This window comes from Scomber scombrus, chromosome 23 (genome assembly GCF_963691925.1).
Source record: "Scomber scombrus chromosome 23, fScoSco1.1, whole genome shotgun sequence".
Classification (NCBI taxonomy): Eukaryota; Metazoa; Chordata; class Actinopteri; order Scombriformes; family Scombridae; genus Scomber; species Scomber scombrus.
The window spans coordinates 20,183,192-20,204,563 of NC_084992.1; the positions used below are offsets into that span (position 1 = coordinate 20,183,192).

The following is a 21,372-nucleotide window of genomic DNA, read 5'->3' on the forward strand; positions in this document are numbered from 1 at the left end:
CATCCAGAAATCTAACACACATGCACAAAATAGTACATATGTAGGCTATATATTAATGGACATCAATATGAATTATATCGGGTATTAGCTTGAAATTTGAATATTGACTTGTGCAGACTTTGAGATGAAAGCTAGTAATTGGACATTGAGTCATAACATTTGTTATTTATTTATTTATTTTGTCAGACAATTCAAGATATAACCATCAGTCTGAAACACAACAGTGATGTCCAGGGCTGATTCTAGGATCAGACCTTTAGAGGGGCTCAGCTCCTAATGAAAAATTAAACATTCAATATCCAGTGTTCAAATTCTCTTCTAAACTACTAATTTCACTGGATAACGTAAATACAACAAGACATATTAATACATAGTAGAGTGTTCTACTATAGTGTATAATAATAATGGTTCAGAATGAACAATCACAGATTGCTACAGAGAGGACCCTATAGAAAGTTAATGAACCCTGAGGCAAATATGATATATTAATAACTATCCAAAGTACATTAAAGCTGTTAAAATAAAACCATTTGAACCTGTAGCATAAGAGTTTGTCCAATCTCTAATAGACAGGCTCGCAAAATAATTACACTTGTATAAAATCATTTTTAGGGGGAAAAAATACAATAATAATTTATTTATTTTTAGGGGTGATGAGATCAAATTTAGGGGTGGTCAAGCACCCCTAAAAAGGGTTTAAAATCGCCACTGGTGGTGTCATTCATTGCAGATTAAAAGCTATCCATTTATCCACACCACTGTGTTAGAAGCTCAAAACTCCGAGGAGCACCTAAAGGCATCATAATAGCCTTAAATGGGAGGAGGTTGTTTCTCGGTGCTTGGTCCTGCGGTGAGGCGGTGCCTTGTCTCGCCTGCTCTGCTCCAGACTGCGGCGGGCGGGCAGAGCTGTTCGTTACAGAAATGGCGGAGGGGGAGTTGGACGTGGACTCGCTGATTTCCAGGCTTTTAGAGGGTGAGTCCGCAACCATATTCTGTACATATGATCTTGATATTCGCGGTATTACTCCTCCGTGGTTATTTGCGGTGCTTTTGACGCCGGTTGGCAGGAAAAGAGGCCCGCTTGACTCGCTAGCGTAGCCCGGTGTTGGAGTGACTCGTCCCGTCTGTCGGTAATAGGAATCACAGGCACACCTTTAGTTAGCCTCCTCCTTCTCCTCTCTTACTTATCACATTATTAACACAAAGTGAGCATTATTTTACATCTATTCACACTTTATGTTTCCATACAGTGATATTTAAGTACGGTAGCAGAGTGGTACGACGGTTAAGTGGTAACAAAGTTGGACGTTAGCTAGCTGGAGAGTTTGTGTTGTGTTGTATTTGTTATATGTACCGAGAATACCTCTAGTAACCTTTAAAACTACAATCATTCATTGTTGCTTTGATTCATGTTGCAGTATCCTTATGACATCATATTAGTGTCATCACTTTGGTATGCAGACACTAGCTAATAAGCTTTTATAACGCCTCAAGTCTCACTGTTTAAAACTGTGCTGCTGTCTACAACTAAACACACCTCGGTGGGCGGCAGCTTCTGGTGCACATCACTCCTAAAAGTTCTACATTGCTTTTAAGCCACAGCACAGCTTGGTGGATTAAGTATGCCGAACAATTGAGCACAGTTCCCTTGTTTCAAAAGAGATCTAAAGTTATGATTCTAGTATGGATATGTATCTTTTGCCCACTTGATAAGAAAAAAAGTTAAAGTTTTTAAATGGGATTTGGCATAAAGAGTCTTAAGTTGTGGAGAGAAGGCTAGTCACAGGGTTATTGTGTTTAAATGTGAACATTGCTGAATAGTAATGTTTACACAAACCACAGGCCTTGATGGTATTCCTCTATAAATAACTCTGCAGAGTTTGTACCCAGTAAGCATTTCAATATTATGTAACTTTCATTCGCCTTATTCCCTGCACAGTTAATACCACAGCCAAACCAGACTCGGCGTATTAAAGCTGTTGTTTTTCTGTTCTGAACAGTGAGTCCAATTCTCAGCTGAAGAGTGACACAATTTAACATCCATTTAGTTTATGAGTGTGTAAATGCTGCAGAAAAAGTAAGGTCATTACTTTCGAAGAAAACATTGTTTTTGTTCCCACATCGCTGTTATGTGTTGGGTAGCAGCGGGTGACTTTCTTAGCAGTGCTAAATAAGGGATCCTGACATAGGTGAGCGGGTCTGTCTTTCTTTCTCATGCCTTTCATTCTCTTGAGAACACAGATGGACAGTGTCCCTCTGTGTCTTCAGTAAACATGCGGAGGGGGCTGAGGCAGTGGTGAACAAACATGGAGCAGGGATTGTCTCATAGACAGATTCAACGTAGTGGAAATCAGATACTCACAGTAATGTACACAGTTGTCAGTGCATCCTAATGAAGGAGCATGGTGTGGATCAACATGTCAGTACAACTTAATCATCTGGATTGATTGAGACTGGTTACATCATTGCTTGTTTTCCCTTGGCGTGTATGTACAGTAACAAAGCAGCATGACCCTGTATGTCAGCTGGGTAACACTATACTGCAGCTAGTTAACTGGCTACATACTTAGTTGCTTTTCTTTTTAATGCGGCGACTAGGAAACCTCAGCAGAGGAAATTGGAGGGATCTGGTCCTAAAAGCTTCCAGATGTGAGCAGTGAATATATCCAACCATCCATCTCTTTTCAGCCACTTTCTCTTTCCATTTCCAGCCAGTGTGTATCCAACTGGCTCAGTTTTGGTGGGAATATACAGACTGTTAGGCTCAGGCTTATGAGAGGCAGGCTTCACACTAATAGTTTTCTGAAGGCTGATACTTCCAAATCCAATTTGGTGCAAATAAAATCTCTTCAAGAAATTCAACAATGATGTATTTCTTCACAGCTCCCTCCCGACATGCTGTAAATACTCTGCTTGGAAGAGGGATGTGTGATATGACCAAAACCTTTTTATCCTGATAACAGTACATATCAAAGTATAGCACATTTTCTGTGAATTCAAATGCATAAATACCCCCCCCCCCCCCCACACACACACACACACACACCTCTTTCCATTTTTTGCACAGACTAAATTACTCTTCTTGTTTTTTTACTCACAACAGTTTTATTGCAATTATAGTAGCATAACAAATGTAGTTGTCATCAACTCAAGTACTTAACCTGGTTTACTGTCTGTCTCTCCTCTGCTGCGCACAAAGGACTCAGCCCTGCTTGTGGTTGACCACAGATAGCTGACGAGAGTAAAGCATCCATAAATGACCGCAAAACACACACAGTAAATAACAGATAAACATAGTCTCTGCTGTGTTTTGCTGTTAGCAGAAGAGAGACTGTGAGCCACGTGAAGTACTCCAGTTGACAGCTACACTTACGTCCCTAGCTTGGAGTAATTTGTCCCCCAAAACTGCAGTTATACAAAACTTAAAATTCCATCTTTCTTTTCCCTCATTGGAAAAATCCACAATTGATGAATATGCAAAAACTATTCATATCAGAAGTTTAACCAAAACTACTACTTCACTGAAAAGTCCGTTCTCAGTGTTTTTGCGCTGGAAGCTTCAAGTTTCCACACCACACTTATGTAAGTTGCATACTGGACCCAGTTGACTTCAAACTAACTGCAATGTCACCAATCATGCTCATGTTTGGTCTATAAAATGTCAGAAAATAGACATAGACGCCTGTTGTGACTTCATGAATCCAGAGCTGACATATTTTAATTTACTTTGTTTTGTCCTGACTAACAGTTCAAAACCCAAAGCTAGTCAGAGGAGGCAAAGAAAAGTGCAATTACCATTAGAAAAGCAGTTGATCAGTTAATGGACTGTTTCTGCTTATGAATCTGATCAAACATTCATTATCATCTATCTTTTGGTACTTGACTTTCTATACTCAGTATTACCGCCATATTTAGTTTGGCTCCAAGAATGTATTGAGGTTTGATAGCCAGCCAGCCCTACTTGGCTTGTAACTGTATGTTTGACCACATGACACTTTGAAACATCTTTCATAGCTATGTCAAGTTAAAATGAATGACGTTAGAAGCGGAGATGTTTCTGGCAGGTGTGTGATCAGTCCTGTAAATAAATCATCATCTTAGGTAATCAGACCTGACTGGACAGTGTTTTTCACTTTAGTAAAAGGACAAAAAAGGCAGAAGCATGTTAGTCTAACAGCAGCAGACAGATTTGGGCCACAGAAACATAAATGTGCTCTCGCTAACTGTGGCTGGAGTGTCCCTTGTCTCTGTAAGGGCTGCATTTTATTTTAAGACATGACCTTTCAACAATACAAAGACCTCTCGCAGGCTTTTCCTCACTGGTGCAATCTTGATATCACTCATCTTAGTTTACTCCACTAGATTACATCTACAGCCAGCTATCATGTAGACCTCCACTAAACTGCCTGGCAGTGACTTTCTCCTGGCAGAAGCTCCCAATATTTTCACTTTGCCGCACCGGAGAGTTTGAATGTTTTTCTTCTTTTGCATTAAGGTGTGAAGGGATTTCCTTAACAAGAGGAGATGGTTCTGTCACTTTTTCCATAAGCACTGGAGCCAGTGGAGAACCTACAGACGCACATACAGTGTGCTCTCTGATCTCTTATTAAATGTCAACAGGCACAGCTGTCCCTGGTAGAAATTAACCTACCCTTTCGGTGACACACAAACACGGGGGGCGGGGGGGGTGTAAAAAGGGCAATACATTAATACAGTAGACGTCCAGCTCGGTGGTAGTAGTTGTTGTTGTTGTTTTTACATCTCCAGTAATCAACTCTTTAATATTTTTCTAATTGTCTCACTACGCTGATGATTGGATTACACCGAAGATGCTACAGGTAGAATTTGAACTTTATCAAATAAACAAATACCTGTCAAATACCCTTCAGTACGGCCAAAAAAAACAACTCCACAGGCTACATCTTAGTTCACAAATGAACCCTTATATCATGTGTTAAACTGACTATATTTTCTATTTATGTGTTGCTAATGCCCAATCAAAACCAGAGCTCACTGTGTGACTACATGAATGTAAATGTGAATCTCTTTACGCACACGTGTCCTTTGTGTGGCGGAGAGGTTGACAGGTGTCGTCTGACTGGTTGACAGGCTAAACCTGATCGACTGACAACATGGTTTACAATCAGCGATGTGGCCTGAGCGTGCAGGTGTCTGGAGTCAGTTTTCACTCGTGTAAAAAGACTTGTTTACATTTATATATTTATAAGTCTGGATGTTGGTATCGTGCAGTCAGATTGCAGGTGAGGTCTTGAGTCACTAGAGCATAGATCGTCACCTTGGCATTACTTATATCAACAAGCGTGCACAAAGTAATATAACATCAACACTGTAAATGAGAGGTGACCTAACCCTAACCCATATGTTCTAATCTCATCCACTGTGTTGATGTTTAAATACTGTAGGATTCTAAAGTGATTGTCCTCTAAACCGCTGAGAGGTAATCAATCCACTCCCTGCAGCTTCACACTGTATAGCATGACACTGTAGGAAATTAGACAGTTTTCTGTTGTTTTTAATACAACTGTCAGAACGCGTGTTTCATGTTTCACAGTGAAGTATCTGCTCTCGGTCACAGCGCGGTCACGTTTTTCACAGTATCTGCAGAAATCCTTCACTTGTCTCTGCTCATTGGACGTCAGCGCTCCTCTGTAAGGATTCCGCTTTTTGCTCACTGCATGTTTTTGTGCAGTTTACTGAAAGAGGCCAACCTTATATTTTTCTGTTTGTTTGAGTTTTCCACACTCCTCCTCCTCTTCCTACTCATTATTTTTTTTTTTTTTTTACTAGTGCTCTGTCTATGTGCTGCCATCCATCCAGCACACCGGCTATTACGGGCCCCCAGCTCTCCCAACATGCCCATGCTAAGCCCATGTTGGCCCGTGCTTTAGCCACAACAGGCCCTCTGTTTACCCCGCCAGCACCGTGGCACAATCAACACCACAGCCACATCCATCCACCAGCAACAGAGAGGAGAGGAGAGGGGGGGGGGCTGGATGGAAAGTAGCAATTCAGCTCCATATTTTATTTTTTTTTGGTTTACAGGCTTAGTCGTGAGCCAAGTTGTAACTCGGTATGGTACATAAAATGTCCTAAGAGGATTTCTCTGTGTAGGAGCTGCTCAGGTTCATGTTTATTTCCTGAAATGGAGTTTGTCCCTTATTGTTGAGCTGTGCAGGGTTTTTTTTTTTTTTTGGTAAAATCTGCATCCACATTCCACTCACTGCAGCCCCAGCAGTGCCTGATAAAGACTTTAATAAGACCAAACATTGAGGCTGGTGCTGTATATTAGGTGGTGATGGCGCATGGGGACTCCAGTCTGGTTTGTACCTCAGTTTTGGAGTCGGCAGAGGAAACTAATTTTGGCATTTATTGTGAAAATTCTGGACAGAAAACTTTGGTGTGTGGAAAACAGGAAAAACAAGTAACTAAAACTAAAATGTCAGAGTCCAATTGTATAAATCTACCACCAGAGCCAACAGAGCAGTAACTTAGAATTTTCTTAAATTCACACAGCTGCTCAGCTTCCTGTACTCCTAGAGGTGCATCCATTGGAGGTGAGACAGGACAGTTGATTTCCTGGATATTAATATATTCAATTAATACTGTTTTCCAGAGACGTAACGTCACCCAACGTGGCCCAAAGTTTCCTTCGATTCAACCCTCTCTGTCCACTGCCCCTGTAACTTCTGGGAAACTCCCAAATATTAGCCCTTAATGACATGACTGGCTCTGTCAGGTCTGCTCAGCTCTATGAGGTATACGAGCAGGAGGCGACACCACTAACAGACAACAACTGTTTCACTGCCAGAGCTGTTTGTGTGAAACTCTTGTACTGGATTGATCTTGTTGATCTTGTCGTCAACATAAATCATGTTGACGACAAAGATGAGACGTTTGTCATAGTTTCTGAACAGTTTCTTCTTCTCTTTCAGGGTTAAATAGTGATATATGAATACATTTCTTCTGCTCTCTGTCCTCCTTCGTTCCACACTGGTGTCACCCTGCTTGTTTTGGTGGGACGTGGAGGGCTGCCGCTGCGTTACGTGGTGCTCTGGCTGCTGGCGTGGCACTCTGTTATGGAAACAACAATGGTGGAGCCTGTGCGCCGGGGGAGCGTTCACCCCCTGGCACCGAACGTGGCACAGAGCTCACCCAGGCCTTTCAGCCGCCCAAGCTATGCTTTCCAACCTCCTCTCTCCTCCGCCCCTCTCCTTCTATTCACTCTCTCTCTCTCAAGCTTCAGTTTCTCCCTACATTTCTCTCATCTCATCCTCCTCTCTATGTCTCCCCACTTTCTGTGTCTATACCCATGCCTCCTGTTTATCCCACCCCACCCACCCACTCTCTCGCTCTTTCCCCTCTCAATTTCATCCTTTCTTTAGCCCCACAAAGACAGCCATTCACCCGTGGCACTTAAAGGCGAACAAAACGTCCTCTGAAAATTGCAAAGGCCGCACAGAAAATGCCACCGCAGTCGGGATTTCTGCCTCAAGATTCTCTCTCCCTCTCTCCTCGCCAGAGTTTCTCTTGTTTTCTCGTTCACTGAAGGGTCACTGTTTTCCTTCGGCCCCCGTGTGGGAGAGAGGGTGAGACGCTGGAGCGGAGGGAGAGCTGTTTTGGACTCGTGCCCGGGGTTGGAAAGAATGGAGACGGAGAGCTAAAAAAGGTCTGACTGGGCATCTTTATCAGTGCTGCGAGGTAGAAGCAGTGACTAAAACATGCACAGTCATACCTGCTTTAAATTCAGGGCTCTGCTCGACCCATTACTAGCTCCTCTGAATATCTCGGCTCGACAATTTCGGAGAAAAATGAAAAATCCTGTTTGTTTTTTTCTGAACTTTCCATTTCAAGTCTCTGCAGCGCTCCTCTGCGGTTTAGCTTCCCTCAGCTTTGTTTTGGTTTTACGTGCCCACAAATGGACTGTTTTGTTTCAGTCTCCCCGCTCTCATCAAATCAGCACAAAAAGTAGTTCCACTTCCAGCCCAGTACCAGGTTCTTTTTTACTGAGTTGTTGATGAGGATCAAACCACAGTTAAACACACTGGAAACACCAGAAGAATGCTAATGTTACTCTTTTTTCTGGCTTTTATCATTTAGGGAAAGTTGTTGTAGGTCTTTACAAGAACTTTTTGTTAAATAAAGTTGTTTAGATTTGACAGATAACAGGGACAAAAAAAAGCTGGAGTCAAACCAGAGATGTTGCATTTACATGATACACTTGTTTTAAATAGTCTTATATCTTATCTTGTTAGTGTGAGTGTATTTTGGTCAGGTCTCTCTTGTAAAAGACATAATGTATCTCTGTAACATTTCCTAAAGTAAAGCATCAATGAATAGTGTAAGTTTAGCGTTAATGTCAAAGTATATTGATAGTAATACTAAAGTCTTTATAACTACACTGCAGAGATGTTGCAACTTTCTGATCCAAAACTTAGGAAGATGAAGACAAGATGAAACAAGTTGTACAGCAGAGTAAAAACTAAACATCACAGCAGCAGACTGAAGTCGAGACAGTCTCAACAAACTGTGTATAGTAATGCAGTTTTCATTGTGGAGCGCTTTTTATTGCAACTAAAGCAAAGAACAGACTGCAAACCAAGCCAGAACACACCAGTTGAATAATTGACTTATACGGGTCAGCCTTGTTTTTATGTTGCTGATATTGCGCTGACCTCAGTGTGTGTGTTTGTTTGTTTGTGTGTGTGTGTGTGTGTGTGTGTGTGTTTTCCTGTTGATGTGAACAGGCTTACGCAGCTCTTTGCAGCTGACAGCCAGTACATTGTTGTGGACCTTCTCTCTCAGTGATGGAGCTCTGGACCCGTGCCTGGCTGGTCTTGTTCTCTCTCTTTTTTTTTTTTTTTTCTTTCTTTCCCATCAGATACAGCAGAGCCTTCAAGCGCTCCCTCTTTGTCCTGACAGCCTACTTCCTCCCTCCTCCCTCCATACAGTAACGCCCATATATGGTAAAGCCCCGAAGAAGCAATCCTGTCTGTAATTCACTCTCTCTCAAGTGAACTCTGCTCTTTTTTAAGTCAATGGAAAAATAGTTGACCTCCTTGACCCTTTTTAGTAAGTAGTTTGCAGCCAATGAAGCAGAAGAAATGAGTGAAAACCAAACCTCCCTTTAGAGAACTCATTTATGTTTAAAAGCTGTATATTTGTGTATATCCTTAGCTTCTGTAGGTTTTTTTTAATTGGTAACTGTAAAGACAAAGAAAAGTAAACTTGTAAACCTCAGTGACTCACTCCAATACTTTTAGCTGTGTTTCCTAAACTGCACAAGCAGGCTCGTACCCAACTGTTTTCCGTCTGGGTTTTTTTTGTTTTCCAGACAACTTTAAATCTGTCATAGAGTCATTTGAGTGTTCAGTCCGTCAGGTTGCACAGCTACAATGTGGTGTTTGTGGTTCAACACGTACAGCACAATGACGGGTTGGGCAGCACTCGAGATCCTCCCCAAATATTTAGTGAGTTAACTCGGTGACTATCAGACAGCTGGACTGTAAATCGGGAACACTGGCTCATTTGTAGCCGAGAAAGGTTGTCCACTGTAACAAAAGGTTAATGAGCAGTGCTCTAAAGTAATCACTGACTTCCCCCTTCTCACAGTGGAGAAAGTATTCCAGTTTATAACTATATAAGGATCAATTCAATTGATTATAAGAAAGGATGCAAGTTGGAAACGCCAATTTACAGCTGTTATGGAAAAAATAACATCAATGAATTTTTCTAAATACAGACGAAAACCTGAGATTTGGGTTACAGAACAGCAAATCCTCCAATTTTGGGGTATTTTTGCTTGATAAATAATCAATTTTTAGTATTTAGTTTTGGGTTTTTTTGGTGATCAGTTATTGTGAGTATGAATAGGAATAGTTCAAATTCAATGCCTTAAAACTGCTCTTGTGAATGGATCAGCTGTAGCTCTGTTCAAATGTTGCGCTCCTATTGCGCTTTGATTTCCAGTCGCGACACTACAAAGATCCCTTATTGAAAACTTGTAGAATTCATTTCAGCTTTTTAATTTACAGGTTTTGATGGTAGTTGCAGATGCTCTGACCTGTGTGGACTGTAGCGTCACGCAGCCCAAACTGACCAGGTCTGAACGGCCTCTGAGCTGCCTGGAATGCAAAGACTTACTCTGGGAGCGGTGTGAGGCAGAACCCCCTCCTCTGACGTCAGCGCGGTTCACTGACGACGAGGAGGAGGAGGAGGAGGACCCAGGACCCAGGAATTCAGGCACAGCCAAGAATGCAGCCTAAAGATAAATAGATGAAGGGGGGAAAAAGGGTGAAGAGGCAAGAAAGAGAGAGAGAAAGAGATAAAGCAGCAGCCTGTGTAGTAAAGTGATCTGCTTCAGAAAGGGCACAGCGTTGAGTTTCAAGCCTTCCGTGTGTGTGTGTGCGCGTGTGTGTGTGTTTGTGCGACCAAACCCAAACTCCTAAGCTTAAGAAAACATCTCTTGCACCTGACCAAATTAGGAGAGATGACTCACAAACATTGGAGAGGTTTCACTGAGATGGGCTCTTGGGGAGATTTGAACTAATCGTACATAAAGAAGCAGCTGGGAAGCGCCAGTCGATGAGAACACCGGTCCCCCCCCCCCTCGGCGTTGAGACGAGGCCGCTGTCATGAGTTGAAGCCCGGCAGCTGTTTTTAACCAGAGAGACCTGCTTCATTTCCACTGCTGCCTCTGAGACCACAGTGACGCTGGCTGATAAACACAGTGCATCTGTTAGCTCTGTCTGTCACTGTCACAGCATATGCTTTAAACTTGTATTTACATGGATTTGACTGTTAGTTTGCCTTCATGTGCTCGATTTTTAGAAATACATCTGAATCATATTTACACAGGTTATTGTACTCTATTCCAGTCATTTTCTCTTTGCATCCATTCATAATATAATGCACAAATGAGATGATGCAAGCTCACTTTCTGAATGTAAAACTGCTCCACATCAAAAAAATCAAGCTAGCACCAGCCTGAAATTTTAGCAGCTATCAAAACACACAGCTGCACATCAATGCTGCTACATTGTTCAGTCTAGTTTCTACAAGTGCCTATCTGTCACGATGAAGTAATTGGAGAATCAACCATAAATGTCAGCGGAGGAGGCCGCGTTCAGATTGTGCAAGACAGGACACGGCCCTGCCATTCACGTAAATGAGGCCGCTCTCTCTTTAAAAACAGCTCATTGTGTTTTTTTTAAATAGCTTCTGGATAACAGTGGAGCTCTATGACACAGAAAATACTTTATAATATAGACATAGAGAGAGGATAGTACGCCGTAGTTGCTTCTCATGATGCACCACTTTGCCTTCCTGTGAGACAAACTTCACAAACACACTGTACATCTTCACCAACCAGATAATTAATATCTATCCAAAACAGTTAGCCGGTCAGCAAGTTGCTACCTGTCGCTGTCACTCCTGCTACACGTGCGTGCGATCGTGTGTGTGTGTCGAGCAACCTGGACAGAATGTTTCTGCTGCTGAGTGATTAATGTGTGTTGGATGGATATCAGTGTTCATCATTACCGCTGCACTATTTGAACTGTACTCGAAGTTCTTAATAGTAATGTGTAATTCTGTATGGGTCAGACACGAACCAGCAGTGTTCACATGAAAACTGGATTGTTGTTTCCCTCTCTTACTTACTTAAATATATCAAAATGACCTACATCCGCTGTTGTTTTTTTCTCTTTCTATTGTGTGTGTGTGTGTGTGTGTGCAGGCTCATATTGTTTCCATCACTGCTGTCAGATAGGGTACATGTTGGTATGCAGGACGTGGGTTTGGCCGAGATGCCACTTTATCTGCAAATCAGCTCCCCCCCCCCCCCCCCCCCCCCCCTCTCTCTCTCAGCAGCAGCAGCTCTGCTCACCAACACCTTGCAGACTGGAAATTGGTCTTGCTGGGTTGCTATGGTGATTAGATGAGGTGGTGGTGTTGGTGGTAGTGGTGTGTGTGTATGTGGGGGGGTATCACCACCACCAGCTCCCCGTTCTCTCCCTTTTCTCTGTATCTCCCACTCCCTCTCTTCCTCTTCACTGGGGGAAGCTGCAGTGCAGTGGAAGCAGAGTAAAGGATGCTGGGATACCGCCCCAGAATCCCACGGTGGTTCAAACTGAAGTCAAGGTCACTGGATCACTGTGTGTGTGTGTGTGTGTGTGTGTTACCGGCTCTGCCTCAACTTAACCATATGATGAAAGTGGATCCTCCTAGGCAAGTGAGGTCAGTGGTGCTGGTTCTGGTGTGTGTGTGTGTGTCCTATATCAGGCCTCTCTCTCTGTCAGCTGAGCCAGCACAGATTGCAGAGCTGAAAGGGAGGGGTGTGAAATCACTCTCTTGACAGTCGACACACACATTTAGGAGGAAACACACACACACTCTCGTTGCTTGTATATAGTGCTCAGTGAAGGATAAGTTTTTGCATACGAGTTTATTTTTTGAAACCACAGGAAGTTTTTAAGGGCACGCTGACCCCGACTTTTTTTTGCAGCATGCCACACATGATTTATTCATGAGTGTGTTTTCCTGTGAAATCCCTCCTTCAGACAGTCTAAATACAGCCCGGGTCTCACCTTCCAGGTGTGTGTGTGTGTGATAGCAGGTTGTGTTTTGGCCCAGGCGGTCAGAGACAGAGCAGTGAGTGTTTATGGTTCTCGCTCAAGGCAGAAATAGCAGGGTCACGTTGCACATGTACAAACACACACACACACACACACACACACACACACACACACACACACACACACACACACACATGCACAGTCGTCCTTTTAAAAGTGGATGTAAAATGCCTTCAGTGCTTCAAGGGAGTCACCTGCAGGAGTGTGCTGCACTTTCACAGGGAGACTTCTTTTTTTTTTTCTCTCTCTCTCTTTACAAAAACAAACTCCTCCAACCGCACAGAGCTGCAGGATTCCTCCGCCCGCGTCTGTTTGATTTACTTATTAAGTGACGCCTGCTGGGATTTCCATCATGTTCCCGAGGTGTCATCTGACAGCAGCAGTCTCAGTCAGCTTTGGCCCACTTCTGCGGCGGTTTACAGAAGCAGTCTGCGATCCCGCCGCTCACGTTGAGTACGGCGGGGTAGATACGTGGGCCGGTCACAAAACACACAGGAAACACTGCAGGGAAAGTTAAAAATCTCTAATTGCAAAGGACAGTAGCCGTACTTATACACAGTCGACAGGTTTTTTTTTTCCTGTTGCTGACTTGCTGAGCTTTGTTCATGAATAGTGCAACGCTTTTTATTCAGCAGGAAAACATTTTTACTCAGCGGGCCACTTTTATGCATTATATTATACACATTATATATTGATAAAATATTTATTGTCCTGGCTTTCACTTACTGTTCTATTACAGTGCTGACTGTGCAGTATGTGTCTGAACATACTGAGCTTGGTGAAAACTGTTTTACATAATTTGTCTATCAAGATGATGAAGTAGCACAGCTGTTCTGTATCACTCTCTTTATTCCCCAAACGCTTCCAGCCAACAGGCGTTCAGCAGAGTGGTGTATAAAGTTAGATCATTATAGTTCACCTTGAGGACTTCTCACTGAAATGTGTCTAAAGTATTTAAAGTTAGATAGATAGATCTTTTTTTTCTATATACACAACACTAGTGCACACACACAAGGCCAAATACATTTATACCCATACCATGAGACACAACAGTTACACAGTTCATTACTGCAGAGAGTTGGTATTGAATGTTCTCTGAAAAATAGCATCTAAAATGAGCCAAACTACCCAATGAGAGCCATGGTTGTAATGTTGTGTTGTATGTTTTGTATATATTGTAATAAGTTTCCAACATATTGCAATTTGTTGGACTAAACCAGGGAATATTTGAATATTCTACACGGAAGCAGGAAATGTTTGGAGAAGACTTGTGTTGTAGTATGTGTACATACTAAAATATGAAAATATAGTACAGTTAGGCAGTAATCTAAACAGTATAAGAAGTAAGTTTTAGGCTTTTAAAATCTCTCACCATTGAATTATTTATGTTTTACTCAAGATGGAAGTTGGAACAAGAAACAAGTGAAAGTTTTCAGCAACCTCTGTAATTGCACTGCAGACTTTTATTACTGCTCTTTAGTGCATGGAGTCTTGGCGCTCCTTGTCACATGACCACAGTGATTCCAACCCATCTCCTTTCCTCTGAGTTACACAACAGGAAACGCTTCCAAAAACACTCCCGACAACATCAACTACACCCACATGCAGGCTATTTCCATCCCGTCCGTTGGCTAAACCCTGCCTCCCATATTTAGTTTGAAGCATTTTTAAAAGCTCACCCTGAAGGAGGTGATGTGTCAGACTCATCCCTCAGAAGAGAAATCGAGGGGAGGGATTGCTTTGCCGTAGGCCTGAAAAGCTGGATGAGTTTACTAATGATGCTCTTATTTCACCCTTCCTCTCCCCTCTCCAGTGCGAGGATGTCGTCCAGGGAAGATCGTCCAGATGACGGAGGCTGAGGTGCGCGGCCTCTGCATCAAGTCCCGGGAGATCTTCCTCAGTCAGCCAATCCTTCTGGAGTTGGAGGCTCCGCTCAAAATCTGTGGTCAGTACTTTCATCCTTCCAAAACATCCTGTTTGCCTTTGTTCTCCTAAACTGTAGCATATATACCTCTTCACTACCTCTGTACTCATTTCATCCCTGCTTCCTCTCCATCCTCCATCCCAGGCGATATCCACGGACAGTACACAGACCTGCTGAGGCTCTTCGAGTATGGCGGCTTCCCTCCAGAGGCCAACTACCTGTTCCTGGGCGACTACGTGGACAGAGGGAAGCAGTCGCTGGAGACCATCTGCCTGCTGCTGGCATATAAGATCAAATACCCAGAGAACTTCTTCCTGCTCAGGGGCAACCACGAGTGTGCCTCCATCAACCGCATCTACGGCTTCTATGATGAGTGTGAGCGCTATGTCTCTGACTGTTTTCAGTTCCTCATCGAGTCCCTTTGTGGGGATCCAGTTACATAATGTATAGCACAGCACACAAACATGTGACCTAAGCACAAGTTTCTATAGAGAAGTGGGCCGAAAAACCTTTAAATAAACCTCTTTAGAATGGAGTTCAACCTGCTGTAGAGGACAATCCCATTTTTATTATGTAAATGTGGATTGTTGTCACTCAGAAATACTGTGATGACAACAAATGTCAAGATTTTGTCAAAGTTAAGCCTTGCAGTCAAAATACAGCAGTCTGTCTCAGCAGAGTCCATTTCATTTTTTGCATGACTCATCAGTTTTGACCTTCTAATGGTTAAAATGACATAGACAGTATAATTTTCTGGCACACAACAACAGGTCCTTTCAAAGAAATTCTTTTTAAATCAAACTTTCAAACAATGAATATACATAAATACATTAAAGGAAAACTACAGGAGCAACTTGGCTTTTATTTATGTATCTCAGCCTTCATTCTATTGGTTAGGATTTAATTGCACTCAGAGTAAATGCTGAGTTCTCCAAACCAAAAGTGATTTCCCTCATAAAGTCGCTGTTAAAACTTTTATTTTTCTGTCAATGTACTTATCCATTAATCTACTTATCATTGCAGCTCTTATTGAAACATGCTTAAAAGTTCCTCATGTCTTGTAAAACAGTGTAATCTAGCGAGATGTGTAATGACAAGTAACAAGAGTTAAGAGCATCATTTTCCATCTTTAAGCTCTTCAGCAAACACTGTGATATAATTGAAAGAGGACAGCAGACTTTAATCCAGATGCATTGTAAATCCCAATGTGTGTAGACTGATCAGCTCTGTACTGTCCTGTTCATTGTGCAGGTAAACGCAGATTCAACATCAAGCTGTGGAAAACATTCACCGACTGCTTCAACTGCCTTCCCATCGCTGCCATAGTGGACGAGAAGATCTTCTGCTGTCACGGAGGTATACATGTGAACACACTGCTGATCATGCTGCATGTTTCTCACTGCTAAACTAGAAATGCACGGCATATTTTTTTTTGGGTTTACTAATCTGCCGTGAAGGAAATGGGTCATGACAAGTTTGTTGCTTCACAGATATAAGCTGCAGTTAATACCTGTACCGGGTGATAAAGAGATTTAAAAACACTGATTGTTTTGTGTCGTAATGCTGTCCCCACAGGACTCTCTCCTGACCTGCAGTCCATGGAGCAGATCAGACGCATCATGAGACCCACAGACGTTCCTGACACAGGTAGGTCAACACACACACACACACACACACACACACACACACACACACACACACACACACACACACACACACACACACACACACAAACAGCTGGCCGGGTGTTTTATGTCATCAATTCCATTGTTTTAGAGTTTTCATCACAGCTACTACACCTTGTAATGGAGTATTTTTACATGCTGTATCACTACCTAATTGCTACTAAAGTAAAGGATGTGTATATTTCCTTTCCTATTTTGACAAAGTACAAGTATTTTCTTCCATTTAGAGCTTCTAAGTGAGGATTGTCACAGTATGGGTATCATGATTGATCCAGGCGTTTTTTTAAACAATGGATTATTTATTGGCTATTTAAAGCCTGATCCACTTCCGATCTTGCTGCTTTGCTTTGGTTACATCCGCTGCCAAAAACGTCCTATCACACTGTGTGAAAGTGATAGTGATAACACGAGCAGGCAGAATAAACAAACAGCAGCCAGCAGCTTGGATCAGTGATGCTACGTGACAGAGCGTGTTAGACTAGTTAGCAGAGCTGCTGTGGGTTAAAAAAAGGGCATTTATACACATTACTATAGGAAGTCATTTAGCACACCGTGATGCAGTTAATATTTTCTTTCAGAACTATGCAGCTGTCACACATAATGCATTTTTTAACTGCAACATAGTGTATCAGATTGTTTTAAAGGGAACCTATTATGTTCATTTCCAGCTCTAATTTTTTATCGTGGAACTCTACTAAAGTTGCTTTGCATGATTCACAGTTTGAAAAAAAGTCTTAATTTATCTTTATACTGGCGGTTAATCCAGCCCCTCAGCTCAGGCCCTGTCTCTTTAAGGCCCTCCTCCTGATCAACCCACTCTGTTCTGATTCGCCAGCTTTCCAGAAGCCTGCTAAGTGACAGACATATCAGTGTCATGTTAAGTTACCGCTGATGCAAACATTTCCTGCTAAATAGTAGACTTTTATTATGAAGAATTTACAGGAAATGAATGTGTTCCTCACTCGATTAGCAGTTTTGTTAGTGGTGCTAAAAACTAGTGGACACAACAACATATGTAGATATTTGGGGGTCTTCAACGGATCAGTTAAAAATAATAAAATAGGAATAATAGAGGCAGAAACAGCCACAGTGATGATGATGTTTGATGAAGAGCTGCACACTTCCAACAGGTAGACCACTTATTCTACTTAGCACTGCTGTGGAATGGAAAAACACTCACAACATGCCAGCTCAACAGTCATGGCTCGGTGTGACTACCCCCCCAAATAATGAAAGAACACCATGATGTTAGCAGAGCTGTGTGGAGCAGATGACCATATAAAGACATCTGTCACGAGTTGACATCACCTCGTCTTTAAAATAGAAAAAACAGCTGGAAACAGAGCGTTCAGAGCAGTGTGAAACCGCTGCTTTTTCCTCACATGGATTACTTCTACATACATTTACCTCCATTCTTTGACACGTTGGCCACTTTTAACATTAACATCCAACATTGTAGCCTATGATTGAAAATGAGAAAAAACATAACATGCTTCCTTTATAAGGGCACAAAGATGTCTGATGGAACTTTGATTTTCTTTTGCTTCCTAAGTCTAGTGTTGCAGTAAACGTGTTGAAGTTGAGCCTCTCTCAGTCCTAGTGCCCGTCTTCATCAAACCTGGTCCTTCTTGTCCTTATAAGGCTGGCAGTGTTCAGACTCTGGTAGCTCCTGTCTCTCAGATCCTCTTATGGTCCTCTTAGATCCTCTTATGGTGTTTCAGGGAGACTCTCTGTGTCTGGATGTTAACAATGTATGTGTGTTTATATACATAGGGCAGCCTTAAAGTTTGAATGCCCAATGAAATGCCATACATGTGACTTCAGGGCAGACGGATGGTTCTGTGAGCCAGATTTGAGTGTTTTATCGCAGGTCTGTATGCCATACATGTAATTTTATGTGTTGCGTTATTTTTAATTTGCCCCCCCTCCAGGCTTGCTGTGTGATCTGCTGTGGTCAGACCCAGACAAGGACGTCCAGGGCTGGGGAGAGAACGACCGCGGCGTCTCCTTTACTTTTGGAGCCGATGTGGTCAGCAAGTTCCTCAACCGTCACGACCTGGACCTGATCTGCAGAGCCCACCAGGTAACACACACACACACACACACACACACACTCATTATTTAACCATTCAAACAGGACTGCACTTCCATGTAACACAGCCTCATGTAAAGTTCTTTCTCCGTACTGAGTATTGCTTGTGTCTGGCGCCCCCAGGTGGTAGAAGACGGTTATGAGTTCTTTGCCAAGCGGCAGCTGGTGACTCTGTTCTCAGCTCCCAACTACTGCGGAGAGTTCGACAACGCCGGCGGCATGATGAGTGTGGATGAAACCCTGATGTGCTCCTTCCAGGTGAGAGGTCACCACACAGCACCGACAGTGGTCGTTGGTTACTACTGATCATACTTTGACCCAGAATGGTGTCAGTGTTCCTGCAGTGTAGGAACATTACCACATAGATTTTGCATTTGTAGCACAAACACAAACTATGAATATCTTATCTTGTGTTAACTTCCTCATTTCATTTAACCACATTCTGGCGGTATACTGAATCATTTACTTTCTCACAGAGCTTTCTGTTCAAACTATTTCACATTAGATCTCGACTTAATAAGTGATGACTGACTATTTTCAACTTTTTTTTTATCAACGTTAGACAATAACATGATTTTAAAAAGTCTTATAAATCTTCCACTTGCTTGTTCTTGTCCAATATATACTCGGAAACCCAAAGTCAGGGAGTCAAAGGTTCACTTACCTTTTTTTTTCTGGGGTTTTCCACCACATCTCACAATATGTAGTTCAGCTCAGTTGTCAACATGTGACCTAAGTGGAACGTTGTTCACAGTGAACGTCCCCATAGGAAGACCATGCAGACATACAGTTGGAAGCTCTGGAAAGAAGGGTTAATACTATAATTATAATAGTAGTAAGTGGACCTGCTGCTTTCAATGGTCCAACATGAACTTCCACACTAAAAAAACCCCAAATGTATTATTTTGACATAAAAGCAGCAAATCATCAATTGAGAAGCTGAAATCACTAAATCATCTATTAATTGATTTATGATTGCTATTGATTGGCTACTCAGGTAATAATCTAATGGTTATACAGCTGTGAGACACTGTAACTAACAGTAATATAACATAGATGTACAGTAGCAGTGTTCCAGTTGTGATTTAGTTATTTTAAAGTTGTTGTTTTTTCCTGAAGTAGTGGAATATTTGTGTTTTTCCTCTGTGATGAAGTTAGAGGAACCAGTCACAAGACAGAACATTTCCATTCTTTAATTTAAAAGCTAATTCTGTTGTCTGTCTCTTCCTAGATCCTGAAGCCATCTGAGAAGAAAGCCAAGTACCAGTACGGAGGGATGAACTCGGGTCGGCCCGTCACCCCTCCTCGCACAGCCCAACCCCCAAAGAAACGATGAAGAAGGACGAAGGGAGGAAGAGACGCAGAGCGAGAGAGATGATTGTCAAAGATTGTCTCCTGTTGGCTTTTCACAACACAAAATAAGTCAGAGCAACACTCGGCAGAGGAGGAAACAGACGAACACGACTATTTTAAAAAAAGACACACACCAAACCAGTCTTTCATTTACAACCTTTTTTTTTCTTATCTCCCTCTGAACTGCTGTCACTCTCCTCTTCTTCCTCAATGCTTTTTTTTTCTCTGCATCTGTGTAACCTTGAAATGTTTTTAAAAAAACAAGTGTTGAAAGAAAAATGAGAAAACAGTACAAGGATGTCATTCTGTAGCATATCAGAGTGTTTCTTTTTGTCTTTTGTCCTTTTTGCCTTTTCGTTTTCTTTACAACAGAATGACAACTAGTTTAGTTTCACATCTCTTGACTCCCCTGCCTGTACAGACACAACAGGTATTAATGACGGCTGCTGGGTTTTCAATAAATAATACAGGGAAGAAATCCACCTGTTGTGTGTTTCTTTCAGCGAGATCATTAAAGACACTTATGATCTATGAAAATGATTGAACTAAAAAGACTTAATTTGGATTGCATCTTTTTTATTTCAAGTATATCGTATATAAAAATAGGTGGAAAATTGGTGGAACTGCTTACATCTGTCCATACTGAGGTCACGTCCTGTGATGAGGTCATTTTTGGAAACTGCTGGCCTATCAGATGACATGTTCAGTCAGCACGTAACATAACCGCAATCTGCAGTTCAAATCTGGCGTCGGACCTTCGTTATGTTGCCCCATCTCTGTTTCCCTTCATTTTGAAGTCATATCTACACTGTGCCTATAATAAAAGTATGAAATGCCCCAAAAAGCTATTAAAAATAACTTTACATGTTTCTGTTGACGCCTGCTTTAAAAGGAGTCATTTAGATGTGAAATGACTTCATGCATGTGGTTTAGGTTTAAAAGCTCCTGATCATGATCCAGATAACTGAAGAAACAGCATTTTTTTTTTGCAGGTTTGGTTTTAAGGACTTGTTGCTCTCACAACAAATTCAGATATACTATAAACCAGCCAAAGGTGTCGCCAGGGATTTTAGGTCCCATGTAAAGCTGTCACATTGGACCAGGCCATGCCAACCCTGTGCAACTGCTGCAACCACACCTCCAGAACCCAACTGACCCATTCACAGCTTTACTCTACCTGTGCAGGCCTCACTGACAATGAGCTGTGAAAATATAACACTGTGCAGACACACATGCAGCATTCTGCATACAGTGGAATTCAATATTTGATACAAGACTGATACCCTGTGTAAGTAGTGTGCTTTAGACTGTCTTTTACAGTTTAAATGTAATCTCAATGGTAAAATACTTAAATGGAAAATTCCCTCATTTTACCTGTTTCACTATGGACTAAGCTTAACTAACAGGTTAGGGAATACAGAGGCTATGGATGGTTAGTTTCCTGCCGTTAACAAGAAACATAAACCGCATGTTTAGTACAATGTAGATAACATATGTTTTAATATCTATTAATGATGAATGATGATAAATTAATAATAAAAATAAACTTTTCTTGCTTATGGCGCCGTACCATATTTTTGTCTTTCGACAGAAGTTACTTAAGTTAATGTCCTTTTGCTCATACTATCCCATAATACATGTAACTCTGTACAGTGGACATGTAAT

At 41.9% G+C, this 21,372-nt stretch overlaps 1 protein-coding gene across 1 annotated transcript; it reads left to right on the forward strand.

Moving 5' to 3' along the window:
* The first annotated feature begins 855 nt into the window (after nucleotides 1-855).
* On the forward strand, nucleotides 856-21,266 carry LOC134005484 (serine/threonine-protein phosphatase PP1-beta catalytic subunit). The gene is made up of 8 exons (XM_062444404.1): nucleotides 856-973; nucleotides 14,467-14,598; nucleotides 14,722-14,952; nucleotides 15,829-15,933; nucleotides 16,153-16,224; nucleotides 18,194-18,345; nucleotides 18,478-18,612; nucleotides 19,586-21,266. Exons 1-8 carry the CDS (start codon nucleotides 922-924, stop codon nucleotides 19,688-19,690), a joined length of 984 nt encoding a protein of 327 aa, XP_062300388.1. The 5' UTR covers nucleotides 856-921; the 3' UTR covers nucleotides 19,691-21,266.
* The last annotated feature ends 106 nt before the right edge of the window (nucleotides 21,267-21,372 follow it).

Bases quoted from the DNA above. Each gene is read 5' to 3' on its own strand.
- LOC134005484 (XM_062444404.1), top strand. From the start codon at position 922: ATGGCGGAGGGGGAGTTGGACGTGGACTCGCTGATTTCCAGGCTTTTA. The intron at 16,225-18,193 runs GTAGGTCAACAC...CCCCCCCTCCAG, and splicing joins CACAGACGTTCCTGACACAG to GCTTGCTGTGTGATCTGCTG. The intron at 18,613-19,585 runs GTGAGAGGTCAC...GTCTCTTCCTAG, and splicing joins CCCTGATGTGCTCCTTCCAG to ATCCTGAAGCCATCTGAGAA.